Source organism: Sciurus carolinensis, chromosome 9, assembly GCF_902686445.1.
Source record: "Sciurus carolinensis chromosome 9, mSciCar1.2, whole genome shotgun sequence".
Lineage (NCBI taxonomy): Eukaryota > Metazoa > Chordata > Mammalia > Rodentia > Sciuridae > Sciurus > Sciurus carolinensis.
Genome location: NC_062221.1, coordinates 131,678,618 through 131,697,511, shown reverse-complemented (window position 1 = coordinate 131,697,511; position 18,894 = coordinate 131,678,618). Strand labels below are relative to the sequence as shown.

At 48.3% G+C, this 18,894-nt stretch overlaps 3 protein-coding genes across 5 annotated transcripts; 1 reads left to right on the top strand and 2 right to left on the bottom strand.

The window, feature by feature from the left end:
* Window positions 1–1,660: 1,660 nt before the first annotated feature.
* On the bottom strand, window positions 1,661–11,308 carry Smim11 (small integral membrane protein 11). Of its 3 annotated transcripts, none has more exons than XM_047564629.1 (4): window positions 11,200–11,308; window positions 7,169–7,281; window positions 2,562–2,739; window positions 1,661–1,858 (listed from the first exon to the last, which is right to left on the bottom strand). In XM_047564629.1, the coding sequence occupies exons 2-3, from the start codon at window positions 7,178–7,180 to the stop codon at window positions 2,575–2,577; spliced, it is 177 nt and encodes a 58-aa protein (XP_047420585.1). In that variant the 5' UTR covers window positions 7,181–7,281; window positions 11,200–11,308; the 3' UTR covers window positions 1,661–1,858; window positions 2,562–2,574. The 3 variants fall into 3 exon arrangements, with proteins under 3 accessions (XP_047420585.1, XP_047420586.1, XP_047420587.1); XM_047564630.1 differs by lacking the exon at window positions 11,200–11,308 and adding an exon at window positions 7,875–7,953; XM_047564631.1 differs by lacking the exon at window positions 11,200–11,308 and adding an exon at window positions 7,791–7,809.
* On the top strand, window positions 7,867–14,624 carry LOC124993763 (uncharacterized). Its single transcript, XM_047565537.1, has 3 exons — window positions 7,867–7,923; window positions 10,729–11,415; window positions 12,799–14,624. The coding sequence occupies exons 1-3, from the start codon at window positions 7,867–7,869 to the stop codon at window positions 12,844–12,846; spliced, it is 792 nt and encodes a 263-aa protein (XP_047421493.1). The 3' UTR covers window positions 12,847–14,624.
* On the bottom strand, window positions 13,010–14,544 carry Kcne2 (potassium voltage-gated channel subfamily E regulatory subunit 2). Its single transcript, XM_047564626.1, has one exon. It carries the CDS (start codon window positions 14,539–14,541, stop codon window positions 14,167–14,169), a length of 375 nt encoding a protein of 124 aa, XP_047420582.1. The 5' UTR covers window positions 14,542–14,544; the 3' UTR covers window positions 13,010–14,166.
* Window positions 14,625–18,894: the final 4,270 nt, after the last annotated feature.

The following is an 18,894-nucleotide window of genomic DNA, read 5'->3' as shown; positions in this document are numbered from 1 at the left end:
CACCTACCTACATGCATCCAGCCACACATGCATGCATCCAACCCATTATTTAATACCAAACTAGGAATCTCCTGACTTCATTTACACGGGGAGTGCAGTATCACCAACTCCAATGAGTGACTGATCATCTCCCCCTCGTGGTAGAGAAATGTATAGGAAGTAACTGAAAAAGAAACCAAAACCCAAACGCTGGACGCAAAAGCCACGGCTGCTGGTTGCCGTCAGGGGTTGCGTCTGGCCCTTAGGTCATCTTCTATGAAACTTTCCAAGAAAATGGACAGGTCATCCACAAATTCCGGAGCTGAGCTTTAAATCCCAAAGCCTAGAGAGACATCTGTATTTAAAACAAACACGAATATCTATGGCCAGGCTGACTGAGTCCCAGACTGTGTCTGGGATTTAGGGGGCACAGGGCGGGTATGGGAGGAAATGTGCCCAGGAGTCTGGGTCTAAGACCAGGCGTGCTGAGACTGAGGGCAGTGCCCTCGCCTTGCAGGGCGGGCAGCAAGCAGAGGCCAAGGCCTGGAGCAGCTTCTGAAGCAGTGCGGGGTGAGACCACCGCCAGGTCCCGTGGGCCCTGACAGAGGTGGAGGGTGGGCCAGGGTCCCCTGTCACCTCTGGATCCCGTCTGGGCGGACCATGGAATTCAAGGGTCTCACCCTCTGCTCCTCTGTTCATCCTCCAACAGGCCACAGGGACTGGTCAGAGTGGACGTCACCAGGGCTCCCAGCAGAGGCTGGAGCAGCTCCTCCTGGGGGCTGAGGTACCAGGTCAAGTGAGAGTTGCTTTTTGACTATCTGGCGATTTGCAGCTTGGAGCTGCAGGGTCCATTAGGAGTACCCAGCAATCCCAGCGCTGACTTGAGAAAGATACCATTCTGTACCTCCTCACGTTCCACCCGGCTGGCCAAGGTGGGCAGGCATCTCTTAACACGCTCCCACCAGCTCCCCACGCAGCCCCCATGCTGACGGCAATGGTTACCGCTTCCTCACGCCCATCCACTCTGCTATCTTGGGAGAAGAAAAAGGTCTGTTAGCTGCTGAGTAAGAAAGCTCCCCAGTTCTCTTCTCCCAGTCAGAAAGTCTCCTGGGGTGGCCTTCCCCTCATCCCAGTAAGCAGACTGGGGTTGGGGACAGAGGCTGAAGCACAGCCCTGGGCCTGCTCTGTTCTCGGATGACAGGACTCCAGAGGTGAGTTCTTCCTAGACTCAGGGCCCGACATGGCCCATGGTTCATGCTCTGCGACTCCTCCCCACAGAGATCCCCAGGGGTCAGCACAGCGGCCAGCTCTCCTGGATGGCCCTGGACAAAGGCACAGCCTCCCATCACCCCAACAAAATACAATCAAAATGACCATGCTTGTAGGGGTATGTGGGAGGGTAGGAGGCCCGGGGAGAGCTGGTGGGCTTCCTGTGCCGGATCCCATCCCCCACAGGCTGTGCCACCTGAGGAACCCAGGCCTCTGCACACGCACCCAAGACCTGCTACCTACAGCTGGGCAGTGCTGCAGGAGGGGGCTGCAAGAGTCCTCTGGACACCAGGGTTTGTGTGTGTGTGTGTGTGTGTGTGTGTGTGTGTGTGTGCGTGTGTCTGTGTCTGTGTAAGGGAGATCACGAGAAAGACACACAAACACACACACACACTCAACTTATTCCAAAGACTAGGGACAGCCCTTTTTACAAAGGTATTTTATTTTAGTAATCAAAATACTGATTCTTTCAAAAGCATACAAAAATTCACACTATTTGACATTAAAGGTAGAGGTTGGGAATTTCTCCTTGAACTTATCCTTCGGTGACTAAGTGCTCCTCCTTCTCCTCCGCTGGAGTCCACCCGAGCTGACACCTAAGTGGCCAAACCTAGAAAGCAAGACCACAGGGAAGCAGGAGAAGGGACTCCGCTCACTGGCTCAGCGCCAGGCCTGCGCGTGGGCCCCTGCCCGGCTGTGAGGGCATGCCCTCTGCGCCAGCTTTCCCTCCCTCCGAAACCCTGTCTGATCAAAGCAAGGCTGGAGTCTCGCATGGGCTGCCAGCCTGGGGGAAGGCCAACTCCCTTAGCTCTGAGCAGGGCCGTGCAAGCAGCCTCTGCGTCCCTGAGAGGTCAACACTGGAGGCGTCTGGGAGGGAAGGGGCTTCGGGATCTCACACCTAGGCTCGCCACCCTCTTCTTAGCTTAACTCATACAATGATGACTCTGGAACAAAATCCAGTCAACAACATTTCAACTAGAACTGCCTTCGCTCACCCCTTTGAACTTGTAAGCACGTCCTCTTCCCGGGCCCTACTGCCTGCTCCAGACCTGAGTCCCGAGGCTCACCCACGAGGAGCCACTGCAGGTTCAGAAGAGGAGATGGATGCTCTGCGCACTGGGCGCAGCAGCAGATGGACCCGGCGTCCGCCTCTGCACACTTCCCTCAGGGACCAGGTCTACTTCTAGGACAGGGGCCACATGCCCTCACGCTGTCCTTCAGACCCAGGGGCTGTGGCTTTCTTGCCAGCGTCACGCCCACCAACCGGCCTGCCCTAACCCACGGGATAGTTTGCATTTGCAAAGCCCAAGTACCTTCTATTTCTCTTCAGTTAGTTTTCTTCTCTGCTTGCTTCTTCTTTTCGGCCTCTAGATTTTGCTGTTTGGCTTCTAATCTCTTCCTTTGGTACATCTTCACTCCCGCAAACGCGAGGCAGAGAATCAATGTCTTCGCTGCCAGGATATACAGCAGCAGGGGCACGTGTTCCAGAACCTTAAAGAAGAAAGAAATCGTTCTAATTGTTCTACCAGTGATACGCACAGTTACGTTTCTTTGGTCAATGAGTATTTAAGCACCTATTATGTCATGAGCATGAAGCCAGGTGCTGGGGCTACACTGGGGACCAAGCAGATGGGGTCCCTGTCTCTGGCGGCTCTGCTGTGCATCACCCCCTTCTCCACAGACATAAGAACTCTGGTCTTTTGCGACTTCGTGTGATTTGCTGATCACCCAGGCCCCTCTGAGGAGGCAGAAGCTTGGCCCAGTAGAAGGAGCCAGAGACTGAAAGCCTGAGTCAGTCCCAGGACCTGCCTGAGTTTCTGCCTCTTCAACTGCACGATGAGCTGAACCAGTCCTTCCTCTGATTCTCCAGTTTGGTACATTACGATTTCCTCTCGATTCTGGAGACTCGTGAACACTAGTACTCGAGGGTGAAATAATGGACAGTAAACTCAAAATATTCAAGCCTAGGCATGTTTCTGTTAAATAATCATTATTTTAGAGGACTAGGCAGGAGTTAGCCCAACAAAATCGTTAGGTTAAATTGCCAAACACTACTTATCATATACGATACCAATAAAACTACAGGGAGTACCTGTGAACCTCCCTCTAATAGATCACCTAAGGTTGATCCAAACCCTGTGAGTTAAAACCACCCTGGGACCCGACTCCTTCACAGCAGCCAGAGCCCGAACAGAAAGTTCTAGGTACTCAGGTAGCCTCCCTTCCACCAACTGCAGATTTTCAACGGAGTGGAACGAGTGGAATGATGATCATCTCAGTTCTCCGCGAGTCAGCCGTGGACCTCAGGGTTAGAGTACACGGCATCCCTGCTGTAGATCAGGGGCTCCCTGTGCGCCAAGAGCCTCCCAGGGACCTTCCTCTTGCATCCTCACTGTAGCCACACGGCAGACAGACTGTCCTGAGCCAAGAGCTGAACAGCAGTGTGGGAATTCAGTCATCAGTGAGGAAGGGGCCCACGCCGACTCTCCAAACCCATGGCCGCACTGCCTGGTCATACACATCAACCTTACAACTAAATCATGTCAATCGACCATGGCTTGGTCACCGCATTCACAAAAGCAACCGGTCGCGACACCTCTGAAGTTATTAACCAGCTGCGGATGGACACCTCAGGAAGGTCACAATGTGACGTAGTAGAATATAATGGACATCATGGGGGTGTGGAAAACACAAACATCTAATAAGGAAGGCTCAATAAATAAGATTTCAGTGACTAAGTCCTTTTCACAGTAAAGAACACACAAATGCTTTCTTGAAAGGCGGCTCTGACAACAGTGTTCAACACTTGAGTCACGAAGTGCGGCCTTGCCACCATGGTCCCTGGCACACATCAACGGCGTGTGATGCCGACTGGCTGCCAGGCTCCTCCTCCCTCAGACCCAGGCTAACCCTCAAAGGGTCCGTTGCAGAGTGAAGATGTGGCTCCACATACAGAACCCAGCTAGGAGGAGAATGTTCGATGTTGTGACATCAGGCTTCTGTGTTTGTCAGAATGTTCTAGGCTGGCTGAGGCACCGGCTCCTGCTGCTCCTCGCTTCCAGGTTTCCACGTCTCTGTGGATGAGCCCCTGGAGACCACGTGACAACCCACGGGTCTCTGTGACCTGACTCCAAGGCCGAGCTGCAGCAGTTGCCAGAGGTAGATCTCATTCATAAGGGGATGGAACCATGTCCACTGGAGGAGCGGCGAGGGGGTTCGGTATCTGCTTTCTTTTCATAGGGACTGGAGAGGAGGCGGCACAAGGCAGAAGCTGCAGGACCAAGAGGGAGGCAGTGAGGGCAGCAGAGTGGACACTGAGGGCAACGCGAGAGCTCCAGGTCCCCTTTCCTGCCCCCACCAAGGCCCTAAGCTTCAGCTGAGTTCAACCTCCTCTTTTGACTTCCTTCCAGCAAACTGCTTTCATCTCTCAAAACACGAGGACCTTCGGGAAAAATGGCTCTTGCTGGTGGTGGCTTGGATCAACGCTAATTTTAAAAAAAAAAAAAAGCCCTGTACCAGTGACGTAGGAATAGTTGACGTTTAAACAGCGAGGCCACACCTGCTGCTGTTACACAGGCGGTGTAGACCGCTGTCACCAGCCAAGGCCCTCGGAGCCAGGAGGGCAGGCCCTGGCCTACCCAGGAGCTCTCTGCAATCGGGGATGAGGAGAGGCCGGTCCTTCCCCGCACTATGAGGAAGGGGCCTGTTTGAAGCTCGAAGGTGCTGCATCCGCTGCGTTGCTGTGTCTGCCTGGAGCTGGGAAGGGTGCAGAGTCTGTTCCTGACTCGGGAAAGGACTCCCCTTGTCACAGGCAGGATTGGCCTGGGCGGCCAAGTGGGTTGATGTTCCTTCACAACTAAGGAGAAAAACTCTGTGCTGTTGCCTTTGACCCACAGTATCAGCATCGCCTGGGAACTTGCTAAATACAAACTCTCAGGCCCACCCTGACCTTCCCAATCAGAAGCCCCTGGGGAGAGGGATGATCCTGCAGCTCCCAGGCGGCTGAGCTGTGGGGACGTAGGAGACCCATGCCCTGGCATGAGCCACACCTCTTGGACTCTCACTCCTACTGACCCAATGCTGCAGAGAGCGAGCTCACCGGTGCTTTTTGCTTTGGCCCTTTTCCATCACGGTTCACTGGGTTGACTTACCTTCCTCCCCTTTCCACCGGGAGCTCCAGTTAAGCATGCTTGACCAGCTTCAACCAGCTCTCTCCAAACAGTGGCCCTCAGCCCTCCTGCAGGCCACCGCCCACCCCATGCCCCACGCTGCAGGGGGAAGCGGGGTCTGTATTCTCCTGGCTCCCTCATCCTGCTTCCAGCCCTCTCCAGTTCTCCTTGCAGTGAAAGCCATTGGATATTTTGAACAAAGGAATGCTTATAATAATTGAAAACTACATACAATAAAATCCTATATTTGAAAATACACACCACACTGAATATAAGGGAAAAAACGCTAATAGAAAAAGCCCCAAAATTGTGAACAGTAGCCATCTCTGGATAATGAGCTGATGCATGATTTTTATTTGATTTTATACTGTTCAAGCGGCTACATTAAACATTAACCGCCTCCTCACCTTCCTGGTTTCAAGGGTGTAAACTGATATTTTCCTTCCCTCTGTAAAACTGCTGTTGTCCACAGCTCACTGATACAGCCAGCCGGCAGGTTATTCTCTGGCTGTCCTTGAACTTCCACTCTAACTAGCTTACTTAACATTTTCAGGAGTCAGTCGTGTTTATTTCCAGCCAGTTCAAGTTGCTACAGTAGGTCATTTATTTATGACTTATAAAGAAGGCTGTTTCCAGGAAAACTTAGGTGAATGCTTTGAAAGACGCAAGTTTGACTAGGAAAAAAAATGCTGTTGCAAGACAACTATAAAAGATTAGGGAAGGGGATTACAAAACATGGAAAGATTTTGTTTGTAGATTGCTCCATATGATCTTAATCCGCTATCTAAGGACAATTCAGGCTATTTTACCAAAGTAGCGATAGCTGGCTTATCAACAATGGACATTTGTTTCTCAGCCTTCTGGAAGATGAAAGTCTAAGTTATGGCATTGCTGGGCTCTGGTGAGGGTCCCCTTCCCAGTTGCAGACTGGAGACTCCCTGTATCCTCACAAGACAGAAAAAGGGTGAGGAGGGAGCTCCTGGGGAACCCTTTCATGAGAGCCCGAGCCCATTCACAAGGGCTCTACCCTCTGACTAATCACAACCTGACACCACCTCCAAGTACCTCGAGGTTGGGATTCAGGGGGAACATGTGAGGTCAGGGGACACAAATGCTCAGCCCATTGCATCTACTTTAAAGAAACCAAATATGAAGCTGTGGGCGAAGCTTGAAGGCATGGTTTTACAAGAAAAGTGAAGCGGATGTGCCCTTGAAGAAAGGCCTGCCTTTCCTTCAGGGGTCTGGTGAATAAACGTACATTTATATGCTTTAACTTAAAGCATTCAATATGCTTATGCTCTCTTTTTGATAAATTAATTTATGTGTACAGAACTTTTACTCTTTATTTATACAATTAGGAGTGCTGTGGTTTGGATGTTGAATGGCCTCCAAAAGTTCAAGGCTTGGTTCCCAGGGTGGTACAGCTGGGAGGTGTCATGGCCCTTTAGGAGGTGGGGACTAGTGGGAGGCCTTTAGGTCATTGGGGGTGTGTCCTCAAAGGGAACTGTGGAAGCCTAGTCTCTTCCTCTTTTGTTTCTTTTCCCCAACGTGTGCTACCCACCATTGTCATCCAGCACCCCTACGAGAGGCCCAAAGCAATGGGGCCACCCAATCTTGGACTGGAATGAGTTTCATAAACCTTTTTTTTCTTATAAGTCAAGTATCTCAGATATTTAATTATAGTGACTGAAAGCCAACTAATACAAGGAGAAAAACAAATTCCACATCATAAATGTTCAAAACTATCTCACCTGCCAGTTCATGGTAGGCCAACTCTGAGTTCACTCCTGATCACTGTAGTCCCCCAAGACATGTGCATGAGAGGAGGCTGAAAGGTGAGGTCCTGGGAGTTCAAAGGTCTGATCTGGCAGGGAAAAAAAGAAACAGATCAACTTGAAGTTTCCAGGGCAGACACCTTAGGAAGACAAGCGTCTTATGTAGAAGGGGCATGTCAGCAGAGAGAGTAAGCTCTGCAGAGGCAGGTTGAGCGTCCTAAAACAAGGTTATCCAGAGCCCGGTGGAAGCAGAAGGGCTATGTGAGGGCTGAGCCAGGCATGGCTCTTCCTGAGCCAAAACATCTCCTTAGCAGCTCTCCTCAGCTCCCAAAAGAAGTGGCAGCGTGGCCCCTGAGGGACATGAACCCACATTCCATTCACCTGTGGACCTAAGAGCCTGTACCCCAGAGCTGTCCCTTTACCCCACTCCTGCCCTGAACATAAGCTGGGTTTGGGGATGAGTGTCTTTGTTCTCAGGTTCTTCAAGTGCGAATTGAGCTCATCTTGGTTTTTAAAAAGTTATTGGAGGGAAGGGAATAAATGATAGAGAAAAAATTGCCTGAGAAAGCAATGCATATAGAAAATTTCCTCTCAAGACCTGCTTGAAGGTGAAGCTGGAGGTGACAGGGCAGGATCTGCTCTGGGCCCTCATGGGTCACTCTTCTTAGAGTACGATGCATACCCCAAGAGCCAGAAGACACGAGCTCTGGATTAAGACTTCCTGCACTCTGGTAAGGGACTTCCCTCTGGGGCCTCAGGACCTAAAGGAAAAAAGGAAGTGCCAACCAGATGATCCCTTGGGTCCCTGCTTTTTCTGAAATTTGATGACTTATGGCATAATGATGACAGCTTAACTTTGGTGTGCCAGGGTACGTTAAATTGCTTAGATGAAGTCATTCACGTAGTCTTCATAAGTGCCCTAGAGGGGCAGTTCATTATCTCCACTTTATAGATGAGGAAACAAAGTTTAAGAAACACAGCTAGAGTTCCCAGGGGGGGCCTGGGACTTGAACCCATTGGGTCTGGCTCCAGAGTCTCTGCTGGATATCCTGATGCTCTGCACTCAAAACTAACGGGGACGCTTTTTGTTGTCATTGTCCAGTGTTTTGTTTGTTTGCTTTGTGTTCTTTTGTTTTTGCAGTGCTTGGGATGGAATCCTGGGCCTTCAGCCTGTTAGACAAGTGCTCTACCACTGAGCTACACACCCCAGCCCTATAGGGGCACTTTTCTTTAAATGTCTTAACAAAATGGAACAAAGAAAAGCAACAGAAAATTTCATGGGCCTTTAGAATGGAGATAAGACAAACTTCCAGGAAGGTGCTTTACAGAAACTTTCTGTACAAAACATATAAATACAAAAAGTTCATGCCTCATCTATTCAAGGTTATGGTATTTGAAAACCAGCTAGTAGCTGGCACAAGATAAGCAAGTTTTCCCTGTGACTTGCAGAGTCAGATAAGCTAAACTAACGATAGGAATCTCAACCCTAGCTGTTTGAATTAACCATGATGACTGAAGGTGATCATTACCTTCATGTGTAAACCACTTACTTGTCTCTAAGTAGCAGCAGATTCTGACTGCACTGGAAAATGCGTTCCTACGTGTTATAAACTCCCACTAGAATTTTCATTTTGAGCAATCTCTTTAACCATATTGTGTATTGAAGCAAATATTTGAAGTTGTTTTCAATCTTATTTTTGCAGTTCCTGCTTGATGTGAGTTGTGTACAAATACAGCAGAGAAGTCTAGCTGTTTCACACAGATTTTCTGAGTGCAAATCACATACTCCGGGAATTGATGTATACAGGATATCAATTCCTAAGGTCAAGGGCAATAAATAGATCCCCAAAACTTACAGGAGGAAATAAATGAGAAAGAACCTTCAGTGTTCTGCCCTTCTGGTGAACATGTGTTATATTTACTAGCAGAGTGACCTTGGACAAGACTCATGGCCTCTCTAAGCCTGGATTCCCTCATCTGTAAATTCTCCTTCAGAAATTACACTGTAAACACTAAACACATGCTTAACTCATAGAAAGCACTAAATCAACGTCAACCATTAGTGCTATGATAAATCTCCTCCACTAATGGATTTCAGGCCAAAGGATGTAAATAAGTGGTATCTAGGGCAAAATGAGCCACTGCGGGGCAGCAGGGCTTGGAATAAAGAGCAATAATAAGGACGAGAAGAATGAGAGTTCCCAACTCTATTCCTGGTGGCACCAGTGGCAAGACATATGACCTGGGGCAAGTCATTAACCTTCTGAACCAAAGAGTTCTCATTTGCAAAGTCAGAACCCAAAGACTTTTTCTGTGATTCTGGAAATCATGATTCACCATCCTCTCTGATATCATAGAACCTGACTGCAAAAATATACTGGCAGCTGCCTCAACTTCCTACCCTGAGTGATAAGATACAAGCTCTTCAAGAAAGAAACAACCAGGCGCAGTGGCTCATGTCTGCAATCTCGGCAGGAGGATCTGGAGTTCAAAACCAGCCTCAGCAATTTAGGGAGACCAGAAAGCAACTTATCGAGACCCTGTCTGTAATAAAATATATATATATAAAAAAAAGGGCTGGGGATGTTGCTCAGTGTTTAGGCACCCCTGGGTTCAATCCCTGGTACAAAAAAGAAAGAAGGAAAGAAATAAAGTCAATCTGCATTAGTAGTGGGAGGGGTGGGGTAAGAGTGGAGAAGGTAAAGCACCCTCATCAGCCCTCCTGCCCCGGGCCACCCACTGCCTCTGAAAGACAACTCTCCCCATTTCTCTTAAATGATATGCCGCGTGGCCATTTTCATAGCACTTTGTAGGCCTTCTGAAAATGAGAACAACTAAGACAGCTAAAAATATCAGTGGCCCCTTGGCTCCAATATCATATGTGCACCTGATACAATATTAGAAACAAGGGACAGCTGGCATCTGGGGGCTAGACTGCAAACGCCACCAAAATAGGGGCAGTTTCGAGGGGCATAAAATCTTTGGAGTGGCGGGAAAATTATACCTCCACTGGAACTATCCACAGTCTTAGCTTAAAACTCAAAAATAACAAATGGCTCGGATATAAATGCAAATACTTCCATTTTCTTTCTGCAAAAGCATCCTTATTTTTCTTTGGCCAGGTTTCTCCTAAAGATAAACAAACAAAAAACCTATTCACTCATTTCTCCTACGCCAATTAAAACCGTACGGGCACTGTCTTGTTCACGAGTTCCCTTTTCTGCTTGGTACGCCTAACACGCCCAAGGGTCAGTCTATTTCTCGGGGTGTATCTGGTTCCGGTGACAACTAAGCCGTGCCCTTTAACTTTCTGAAGTTGTCCCCATCCCCAGCTCTTCACCCAGTCACTTGAAGTATGTCCGAAGATGGGGTTGGCAAGCGACCCTTGAGCGTCACTTGGCTCTCTCCGCTCTGCAGAGGGGCCTGACCTCTGCAAATCAGACGCCCCGAATCTCTTCTGCTCAGACTCCACATACTGTTTCGGGGATCCTCTGAGGAACGAGTGCAGCTCTACTTTCTGGAACCCCACGATCTAGCGGGCGAGGTTGGTGCCTGTGCTCCGGTGCAAGACTGGGGGAGTAAGAGGACCCCCGGAGCATCAGCTCCTCCTCGGGAACTCGGGGGCCAGACCTAGGTCCTCTCTCCACCCCCTTGACACTCGGGGAGCGACCCCTGGTCCACCAGGACCCGAGGATGAGAGCCAGGGGCTGCCATCGCTTCCCTCACCCCTGCACAGAACAGGGCGTCCGGAACCTTTGCTCGTCCCCAGGATCCCCCGAGAGCAACACCCTCTGGCCAAAGCAGCTCTGGGCCTGCCCGGACCGCGCGCCAGCCTAAACACGCGTCCGCGCTGTGCGGGTGCGGACAAGGCTGCTGTCACCCTCCCGGTCCCCACCCGGGAGCTGGCGCAGGCATTTGTCCGGAGACAAGCGCGAACGCTAGGCTGGGCGCCAGATCCCGGCGCCCTAAAAAGGTCGGGCTGCTGCTACCGGACGTCACGCACTTACAGTTCGCGGCGGCGGAGTCTCCAGCACCTGGCTGGACACAAACCGGAACTCGCGCAACCCAGCCCGGGAAACTACAGGTCCCGGAACGCACCGCTCCGCGCGCAGGCGCAGCGGGCCCGGGATGCCCGGGTGCAGCGCGCGATCCGTGCGCAGGCGCAGTGGGCCTGTGCGACCGCCCCGGGTCTGCAGCGGTTCAGACTGCACGCGTGTGAAGTCGTATGTACCGACGGCCTGGGCCAAGCTTGGGGTCTAGTGAAGAAGACGGCTCGGAGGAGCCCGACCAGTTTACACTCCTGCCCCAGCCATTGAGTAGCGCCTTCTGTTTACCTTCACCAACTTTTAACCCTGTACTCCTGCCTCAATTGCAAGCCTATTGCAGGAAACAGATACCTTCTGCGCATATCAGTCTGTAACTTGAATCAGGTCTTGTAGTTGGTGCTATGGTTTGAATATGGTCTGTGGCCCACCACAGCTTGCGTTGAGTCTGGGTCCCCGGGGTGTTGGGAGTGGCGGGGCCTTTAAGAGGCCCTTGGGTCATGAGGGATCCGCCCTCATGAGGGGATTGATGCCATCAGTGGCAGAGAGTTTGTTGGAGCTGTGGATTAGCTGCCCGGGAGCAGGTGAGGAGGCTGCCCAGTGGTGTTGGGCTGCTCCTGTACGCACCTGCGGAGCCATTGCGCTTTCTGCTGCAGAACAAGAAGGGAGCTGAAGCCGCGTGCGGCCCTCCCAGAAGCTGGGCAGAGGCGGGTGCTGTGCTCTTGGACTTCAATTATAGTTTGGATCTGACTTGTCCCCCAGAGGCGCGTGAGTTGGAGGCATGTTCCCCAATGCAGCAATGTGCAGAGGTGCGCCTTGGGAAGTGATTAGATCTGACCTCATCAGCGGGTTGAAACATTGGTACTTGGATGGACTAATAGGAGGTCAGAAGGCCATGGGAGGTGGGGCCTGGTTGAGGGGAATGGGTCTTTGGGGTCATGGCCTTGGGGACTTTAGCTTGTCCTGGTCCCTTTTCTCTTTTCCCCCTCAACTCTCCCTCCTTCTTGCCTGGCAGTAGCTGATAGCTTTACTCCACTCTGTCCTTCAGCTGTGATGTTCTGCCTCACCCAGAGCAATGGACCCAGCTCCCCATAGACTGAACCCTCTGAAACTGTGAGCCAACATAAGTATCTCCTCCTCTAAGTTGTGTATGTCAGGTATTTTGAAAATGAAAAGCTGACTGCCACAACTTCCCAGCCTCTAGAATCATAAGCCAAAATAATACCTAGTCTCAGACACTGTGTGTTAGCAACAGAAAACAGAGTAAGACAGTTTGTACAATGAGTCCTATAAGCGTGCTTTGAATAAGAGCTCTTTTTGGAACCTCGTCTTCTTATCCTAAGAGTTGAGTCCCCATCCTTGTGCCCTTTCCGAGGAGGGAGAAGGAGATGAGGCCTGAAGCTACATGGTGCTAAGGCCCACCCAGCTCTCCTTTGCCCTTTACTGCCCAACTCAGCTGCACGTTAGGACTGCCCTCCTGCCCTGCTGGGGCTTTGTCCTCTGGGCTTTGTTATTCATCTTCTGTGGAGTGTCTGACTCCCTCTCTCCTGTGTGTTCCTGCAGCTCAGGGAGTCTCACTCATCTCTAAACTGCTGGAGTCCAGGCCAGTAACCCACATGGAAACACTGCCCAATTGAATTGGTGAAGGGAAGCATCTCATCTCATAGTGCTGCAGTTTCCTCATCTGTAAATGGAGCCGCCTGACAAGAACAAAACCATCTCCAAGATACTTTCCGACTTGGACATCCTATGACATCACAGACCCTGTGGTGCAAACGATTTATTTTCTTTTAAATTGAGAGAGAAAATTGTACACACATGTCATGTATCGTACAATGTTTAAAAGTATATGTACATTGTGGAATGACAAAATCCAGGTAATTAGCATGCACATTATCTCACCTCATGTAGTTATCATTTTTGTACTGAGAACAAACACTTAGAATTCCCTCAGTATTTTTCCAGAATACAATGCATTGTTATTAACTGTTGTCCCCAGGCTGTACAGTAGGTCCTCGAACTTATTTCACCTATCTAGCTGAAATTGTGTGCCGTCAATGCAGTCACTGTCCAGCTGTGCATGTTGAACATGACATTGGCAACTTGACCTCTTCCTGTACCTTTAGTCTCTTCAAACATAAATGAAAATAAGTGACTGTAAAGAGAAGAAAAGAAAATCAAGGGAACATAAGGTGGTTCAGAAAGCCATGTCAACTTTTTGTTATTTTTTTTCTTAAGTAATGAGAACTTTTAAAAGTTTGTTTTCTGCGAAATGTTGAGTGTTCATTTAAAAATGCATTTCTGTTGCACAGGGCATTTCCTGAGTCTTTGACTCTCTGGTATGGTTCGTTGGCCCTCATAGGGTTTGTTGTCTTCAGACTTATGACACGTTAAACACCAGGGAAACCAGAAATGGAAGGTCACCTCCTGGTTCTGCTTATTGATCACTTCAGACTCTGCATTCATAAATAAATAAATACATGTTGCTTTGTCAATCCCATCAGTAAGTGATAGATTCTGAACCTCAGCCTCTGAATAAGATATCCAGGTTATTTATCAATTGAATTTATCACATCCAGACTAATATTTCATGAGACCGAAGGTCGAGTGATTTGTAACTGTCCTTTCTAGTCCCACCGCCACTGCCTGAGCCCTTTGCATCCAATTTGGCTTTATTTCTACTATTGACATTGATTTAGATGACATTTACATTGCATAGAAAATGAAAGCGGTCTTCCTCACAGAGCATCACTCCCACCAGCAGGCATAAATCACCGAGATTGAAGTGTCCTCCATCTCAGTTGACCACCACATCATCTCCATGGACGTCTCAGCATAGAGAGGAACTCCCTTTCTTTACACAATAACAATCTGGATCTGCGTGGCGGCTGGACCACCTGGATGTCAGGCTTGGCTTGGTCCCTTTCTTCCTCATCTAGGAGACGTTCTGAACCCCGCTGCACCCACGTTCTCGTGGATGGTGGCCTTTGATTCCTCTAGATGCAGAATTTGACTCCTGTACTTTTCCTGCCAGTCTTCCACGATGTACTGGTGGTAGGGGTCCTGGGAGTGCTCTCTCCGCTTGGACTTCACCGTGCTCACCAGGATGGCTACGACGATGAAGGAGAACATTCCTATCATCACCATGAGGTACAGGATGACGTAGTAGAAGTTCTCAGCGTCCACCTGGGCCTGGAGCGCCTCCTGCTGCTCTGTCGTGTTCCTGCGCCAGTTGTCCATGTATGTAACGAAAATCCTTCTGAAGACATCTTCCAGGGTCTGAGTCAAATTGAGTGAGGTAGGCATGTTTCCCTTCTGCTGTCATTTAATTAATAAAATAGATGAACAAGGTTAAGAAAACAGATCCCTTTCAGCATTTGGGAGGGGAGTGAGGGATGCAGAGGGAAAGTGATATTTCTTCTTCTTCCTTTTTTTTTTTTTTTTTGTTATAGTTAGCAATTTAATAAACCAGAGAAAAAACGGAGACAGTTTTACAGTTGTTTCATGTCTACTGCAGTGACACGGAATGAACAGGTTTCCGCTTTATACAGCACTTTGCAACATTAAAATGCCTAGGATTTTTTTTTTTATTTTTAAAGAACACTGCCTATTTATATGTCTTGTGTATGCATAAAAGCAGCAGCTGGTTTTTTGTTTAAGAGTAATCTAATACACAGAATTTTGGCCCTTAAGGGTTTATACCACTTCGTTCAAAATGCTTTCTGGACAATCTGCTATCAAACACACTTTGTTACAGGTGACATGAAAGCTACATTCAAATCTACCTATGCACCCTTACAGGAAAACATGACTTCTTTTTTTCAGTGACATTAGCTATCTCCCTCTTTGATGATGCACTTTTTGTTCATCACATTTTGCTGTGATGTTTCTTCTTAACCTGCTTAGCTCCTGAATGCACATTTTGTTAGTCTTTGAACTGATCTTATACATTGTATTCATTTTTTGCATGCATAATCACTTTACAAAAAACTTTAATGGTGGACATAAATGACACATATATACATTTTGATATATACATCTCCACGTAAATGTATACATACCTATGAAAATAGGGGAAAGATGAAGTAAATAGATCAAAATGTTAATGGTGGTAATTACATGTGCATATGTATATGTGTGTATATGTGTGTATATATATATATCTCTTTATATATATATATACATATATATATATATATAAAAATCTTTATGCTTTATGCTTTTCTCATGTTCCAAATGTTCACTCGTGATGGAGCATTAACCTCACAACAGCTAGCATCATGCTGCATTCATGATAAATATTCAACAAAAATCAGTTGAATGAAGCAGTGGCTCATTTCTAAGTTATGGGGATTAGGATGCAGCATTCAGGCAAAAGAGGTGCTCCCAGACTTTCCAATTTGCCCACCTGGCAGGTCTAGGTGGCACTTTGTCCCAAAGAAAGGAGTATGCACAACTGTATTTTCAAGAACATTGTAGGCAATTGATGCTGAGAAACACCCTGAGCAGTCCCTCGTCTTTCTCAAGTCTCTCTCCTCCTCATCCCCATTGCTGCCGCCCAGCCTGGGCGATGCAGCACAATGCAGTACATTCATCACTGGGGTTTTGTCCTCTCTGCTCTGTACAGCAATGTGCTCTTTCCAAGAGGAAACAGAATCATGCCATTCCCTTGATTTTAAAATGGTGCAATAGTTTTCTGTTGTTTTAAATAAAATCCAGTTTCTTAACAGAGCCCACCCCACTTGGCCTGAGCTGGCTCCTGCCCCACCTTTGCAATGATCCCCTGCTCTCAATGATGTGGTCACACCTGATTTTGTTCCTCTAAGTCAGTGAGCTCTCCTGCCTCAGGACATTTGCACATTCTATCCCTTCTACCTTACTCTTCCACCTGCTGCCTCTTTATTCTTTAGGAACTAGCTTGTCACCTCTCTCGAACATGTGTCATTCCTTCAGGAAAAGAGATGTTTCCCATCTGGGAAAGAAGCAGAGATATATTTCTAAGTATTTCTCCCACAGAGCAGGTCTTCCCAGATTTCCCTCGTTAGAAATCAGTGTAATGAATATATTTTTCTCCATCTGACATGTTCAGTTCTATTTTCAAAGAGCTCTAGGATCCATCTCTTACGTCTCCCCCACCAGACACATCAGTAATACAGCTCTCTGTGATAGCACAGCTGAGTGGCTTGGTTCACTCTAGACTTGGCCTCTGTTTCTTTTACGCTGGAGGAGACAGGTCTACTCACTTGGGCTGAGTTCATACCAGCTTCCTCTAGAGAGCCAGCTCCCCACCCTCTGCCCATACCAAGGTGAATCCTAAAAACATGGCGGGGCAAGGCTACTTCACCTAAGTCTTTCCTGTTCCGTTCCTCCCAACCCTTCTCCATGACCTCTTCCAGAAAGAATGTGGTCGTTTTTTCCCACCTTATCTGTTCCTTCTGCCGCATACTCACTCGAGAGAGAATTCAATTTCCTTTTGAGAAGCCAAATTGGGAAAACCGATGGAACACAGAAACAACTAAAAAAAGACCCAGAAGAGCTAAGTTGCTAAAATAAAGATCCTCCGGGTATGCTAAGGGAAGTCTGCATGTGAGACGGGAGCCCTCGGCGCTGACGTCCCCTGGAGTGGTGGGGGTGGCTTCCAGGTGCGGGCACGGCAGCCTCTGCCAGCCCTTGAGAGCCGGGCGGTACTGCCAGTTATTTGTTCAGCTCTCCTAACATGGACAAGGGCCCACTGCTAGGCAGAGTGGGAGTGCTTTGCGTTCAGACCTAATCAGAGGGCTGCCCAGGGCCAGTGGGATTGGGTACCCAAGTGCTGACCTTCAGGCAGGCTGAGCAAGTGAGGTCCAAGGGAATTTTGAATACTGATGCACAAGATGTGGCTTGGCCGGGGAGTCCATTTTCTGTTTCTTGACCACAGAAAAGATCCAGATCATGGTGTGTGAAAGCGATTCCACTGATCGACATTATGCTAAAACATTCAGATGATAAGTGGGTTGATATGAAGTTCTACTCCCAGAATAACTACTGAACTGACAAGCATCAACCAGATTCGGTATACATATTTATCCCACCGTGAACACTGAAATGGGCATTTGCTTTATTAATATGAACTTAAGTATTTTTGAGTTCTTTTGAGTCATATGAAATTGCCACTTATGTAGGTTAAGGTGGTCAAATATTGGCATTTTCATGTAGTTCAACCTAATGGAAGTTGCATTTTCAATAGATTGTTCTTACCATGTCACACAGAACAGGGCCCCAGAGATGATTTAGACTGGTGAAGTCTTTGTAGGTGGAATAAGTCTAGAGAGCTTAAATCACTTGTCCAAGATTACAGGGATCTCAAGTTGGCCACAGTGTACAGACTAGAACCCACATCACCCGGCAGACCAGTGTCCAGCACTCCCTCTGTCCTTACAGGGGTCACAGATTCCAATAGCTGCCTGACCCCAGGCCTGTGGCCAGCGGCTCAAGTGGGTAAAAGATAAAAGACTAAGACCGTGGTTTGAGCTTCCATACATCAAGTAGTTGTGCCCTGTCTCCAGACTACAGAATGATCCACAGTTCCAGCTCTCCTGTCCTGAGTATATAATTCACAACAATGGCAATCCAGATACTATAAGGAAAGCAACACCCGTTTGACCCCCAAATCCAAAGTTCTCTTGTCCTGAAAGTCAATGGATCATTGGAATCACTTGGGTCTACAAAGGGCAGCAAAATCTTTTCTTTTTATATCAAGAAGAGAAAAAATGTGATGATCTACATTTACCATGAATCTCCCATTTCTAAAGAAAACGTCTTCCAGAATTTTCATCCAAAGACAATTATTGAAGAAATGAGCAAGGAAAGTAGGAAGGGAAGAACAGAAAGAAAGGAGAGAGGGAGGGAGGCTGGGCAGATGGGCCAGGACATCCATACAACAGAAAAAGCATTTACTTTACAGTACTTTGGAAAAGGAAAGCAGATAAATGTGTTACTTAATTCCTCAAAAATACAAAGAATTTTCAGTAGAACTTACGTAGGCAGCAATGCAAAAGGCCTTGGCTGAGCCAGGCCGCTCTGAGCCTTCTTGCTGGTGTTAGGAGCTCTTCGGGGTTGGACGTAAATCTCAGGCTGCTGAGCACCAGCTAAGCCCTTGCTAACTGCAGCCTGCAATCCTGGACTTTTATGAGCCCAAATGTTTAATCTAATCTCATGTGGAAAGTTAAATACTGGCAGGCAGTTGGGAATTAACCTTGGTGCCTGGTGGGGTGTGCCTCTGTGGAGTGTGGCTTTGGACAGAGCAGCCCAAGTTCCCTCTTTGGGCCCCGTGATGCCATCTGCAGCCAGGGAGGTGCGTGGGCACAGGGAACATCTCTCCCAGGAAAAGTCTTCTCAGCAACGTGCCTCAGTGGGCCACTGTTCCGGGCCAGACATATGCAGAAGTAAGGGGTCTGAGGAGGATAAGGTGCGTGTGGCCATCCCTGAGCGGATGCTGAGCATTGCAGAGGGGACAGCATGGTTCCAGGCGAGTGCTGATGTTCTGAGGACCTCCCCATGTGCTAGATTTTATTTCAGTACCGGTCTCTGGGACCATTTCCAATTGACTTTATAGCAACATTGTTGTCTTGTAAAATAGAAACTGGTCACAAAGGTATTAATTATAGGAAGAAACGAAAG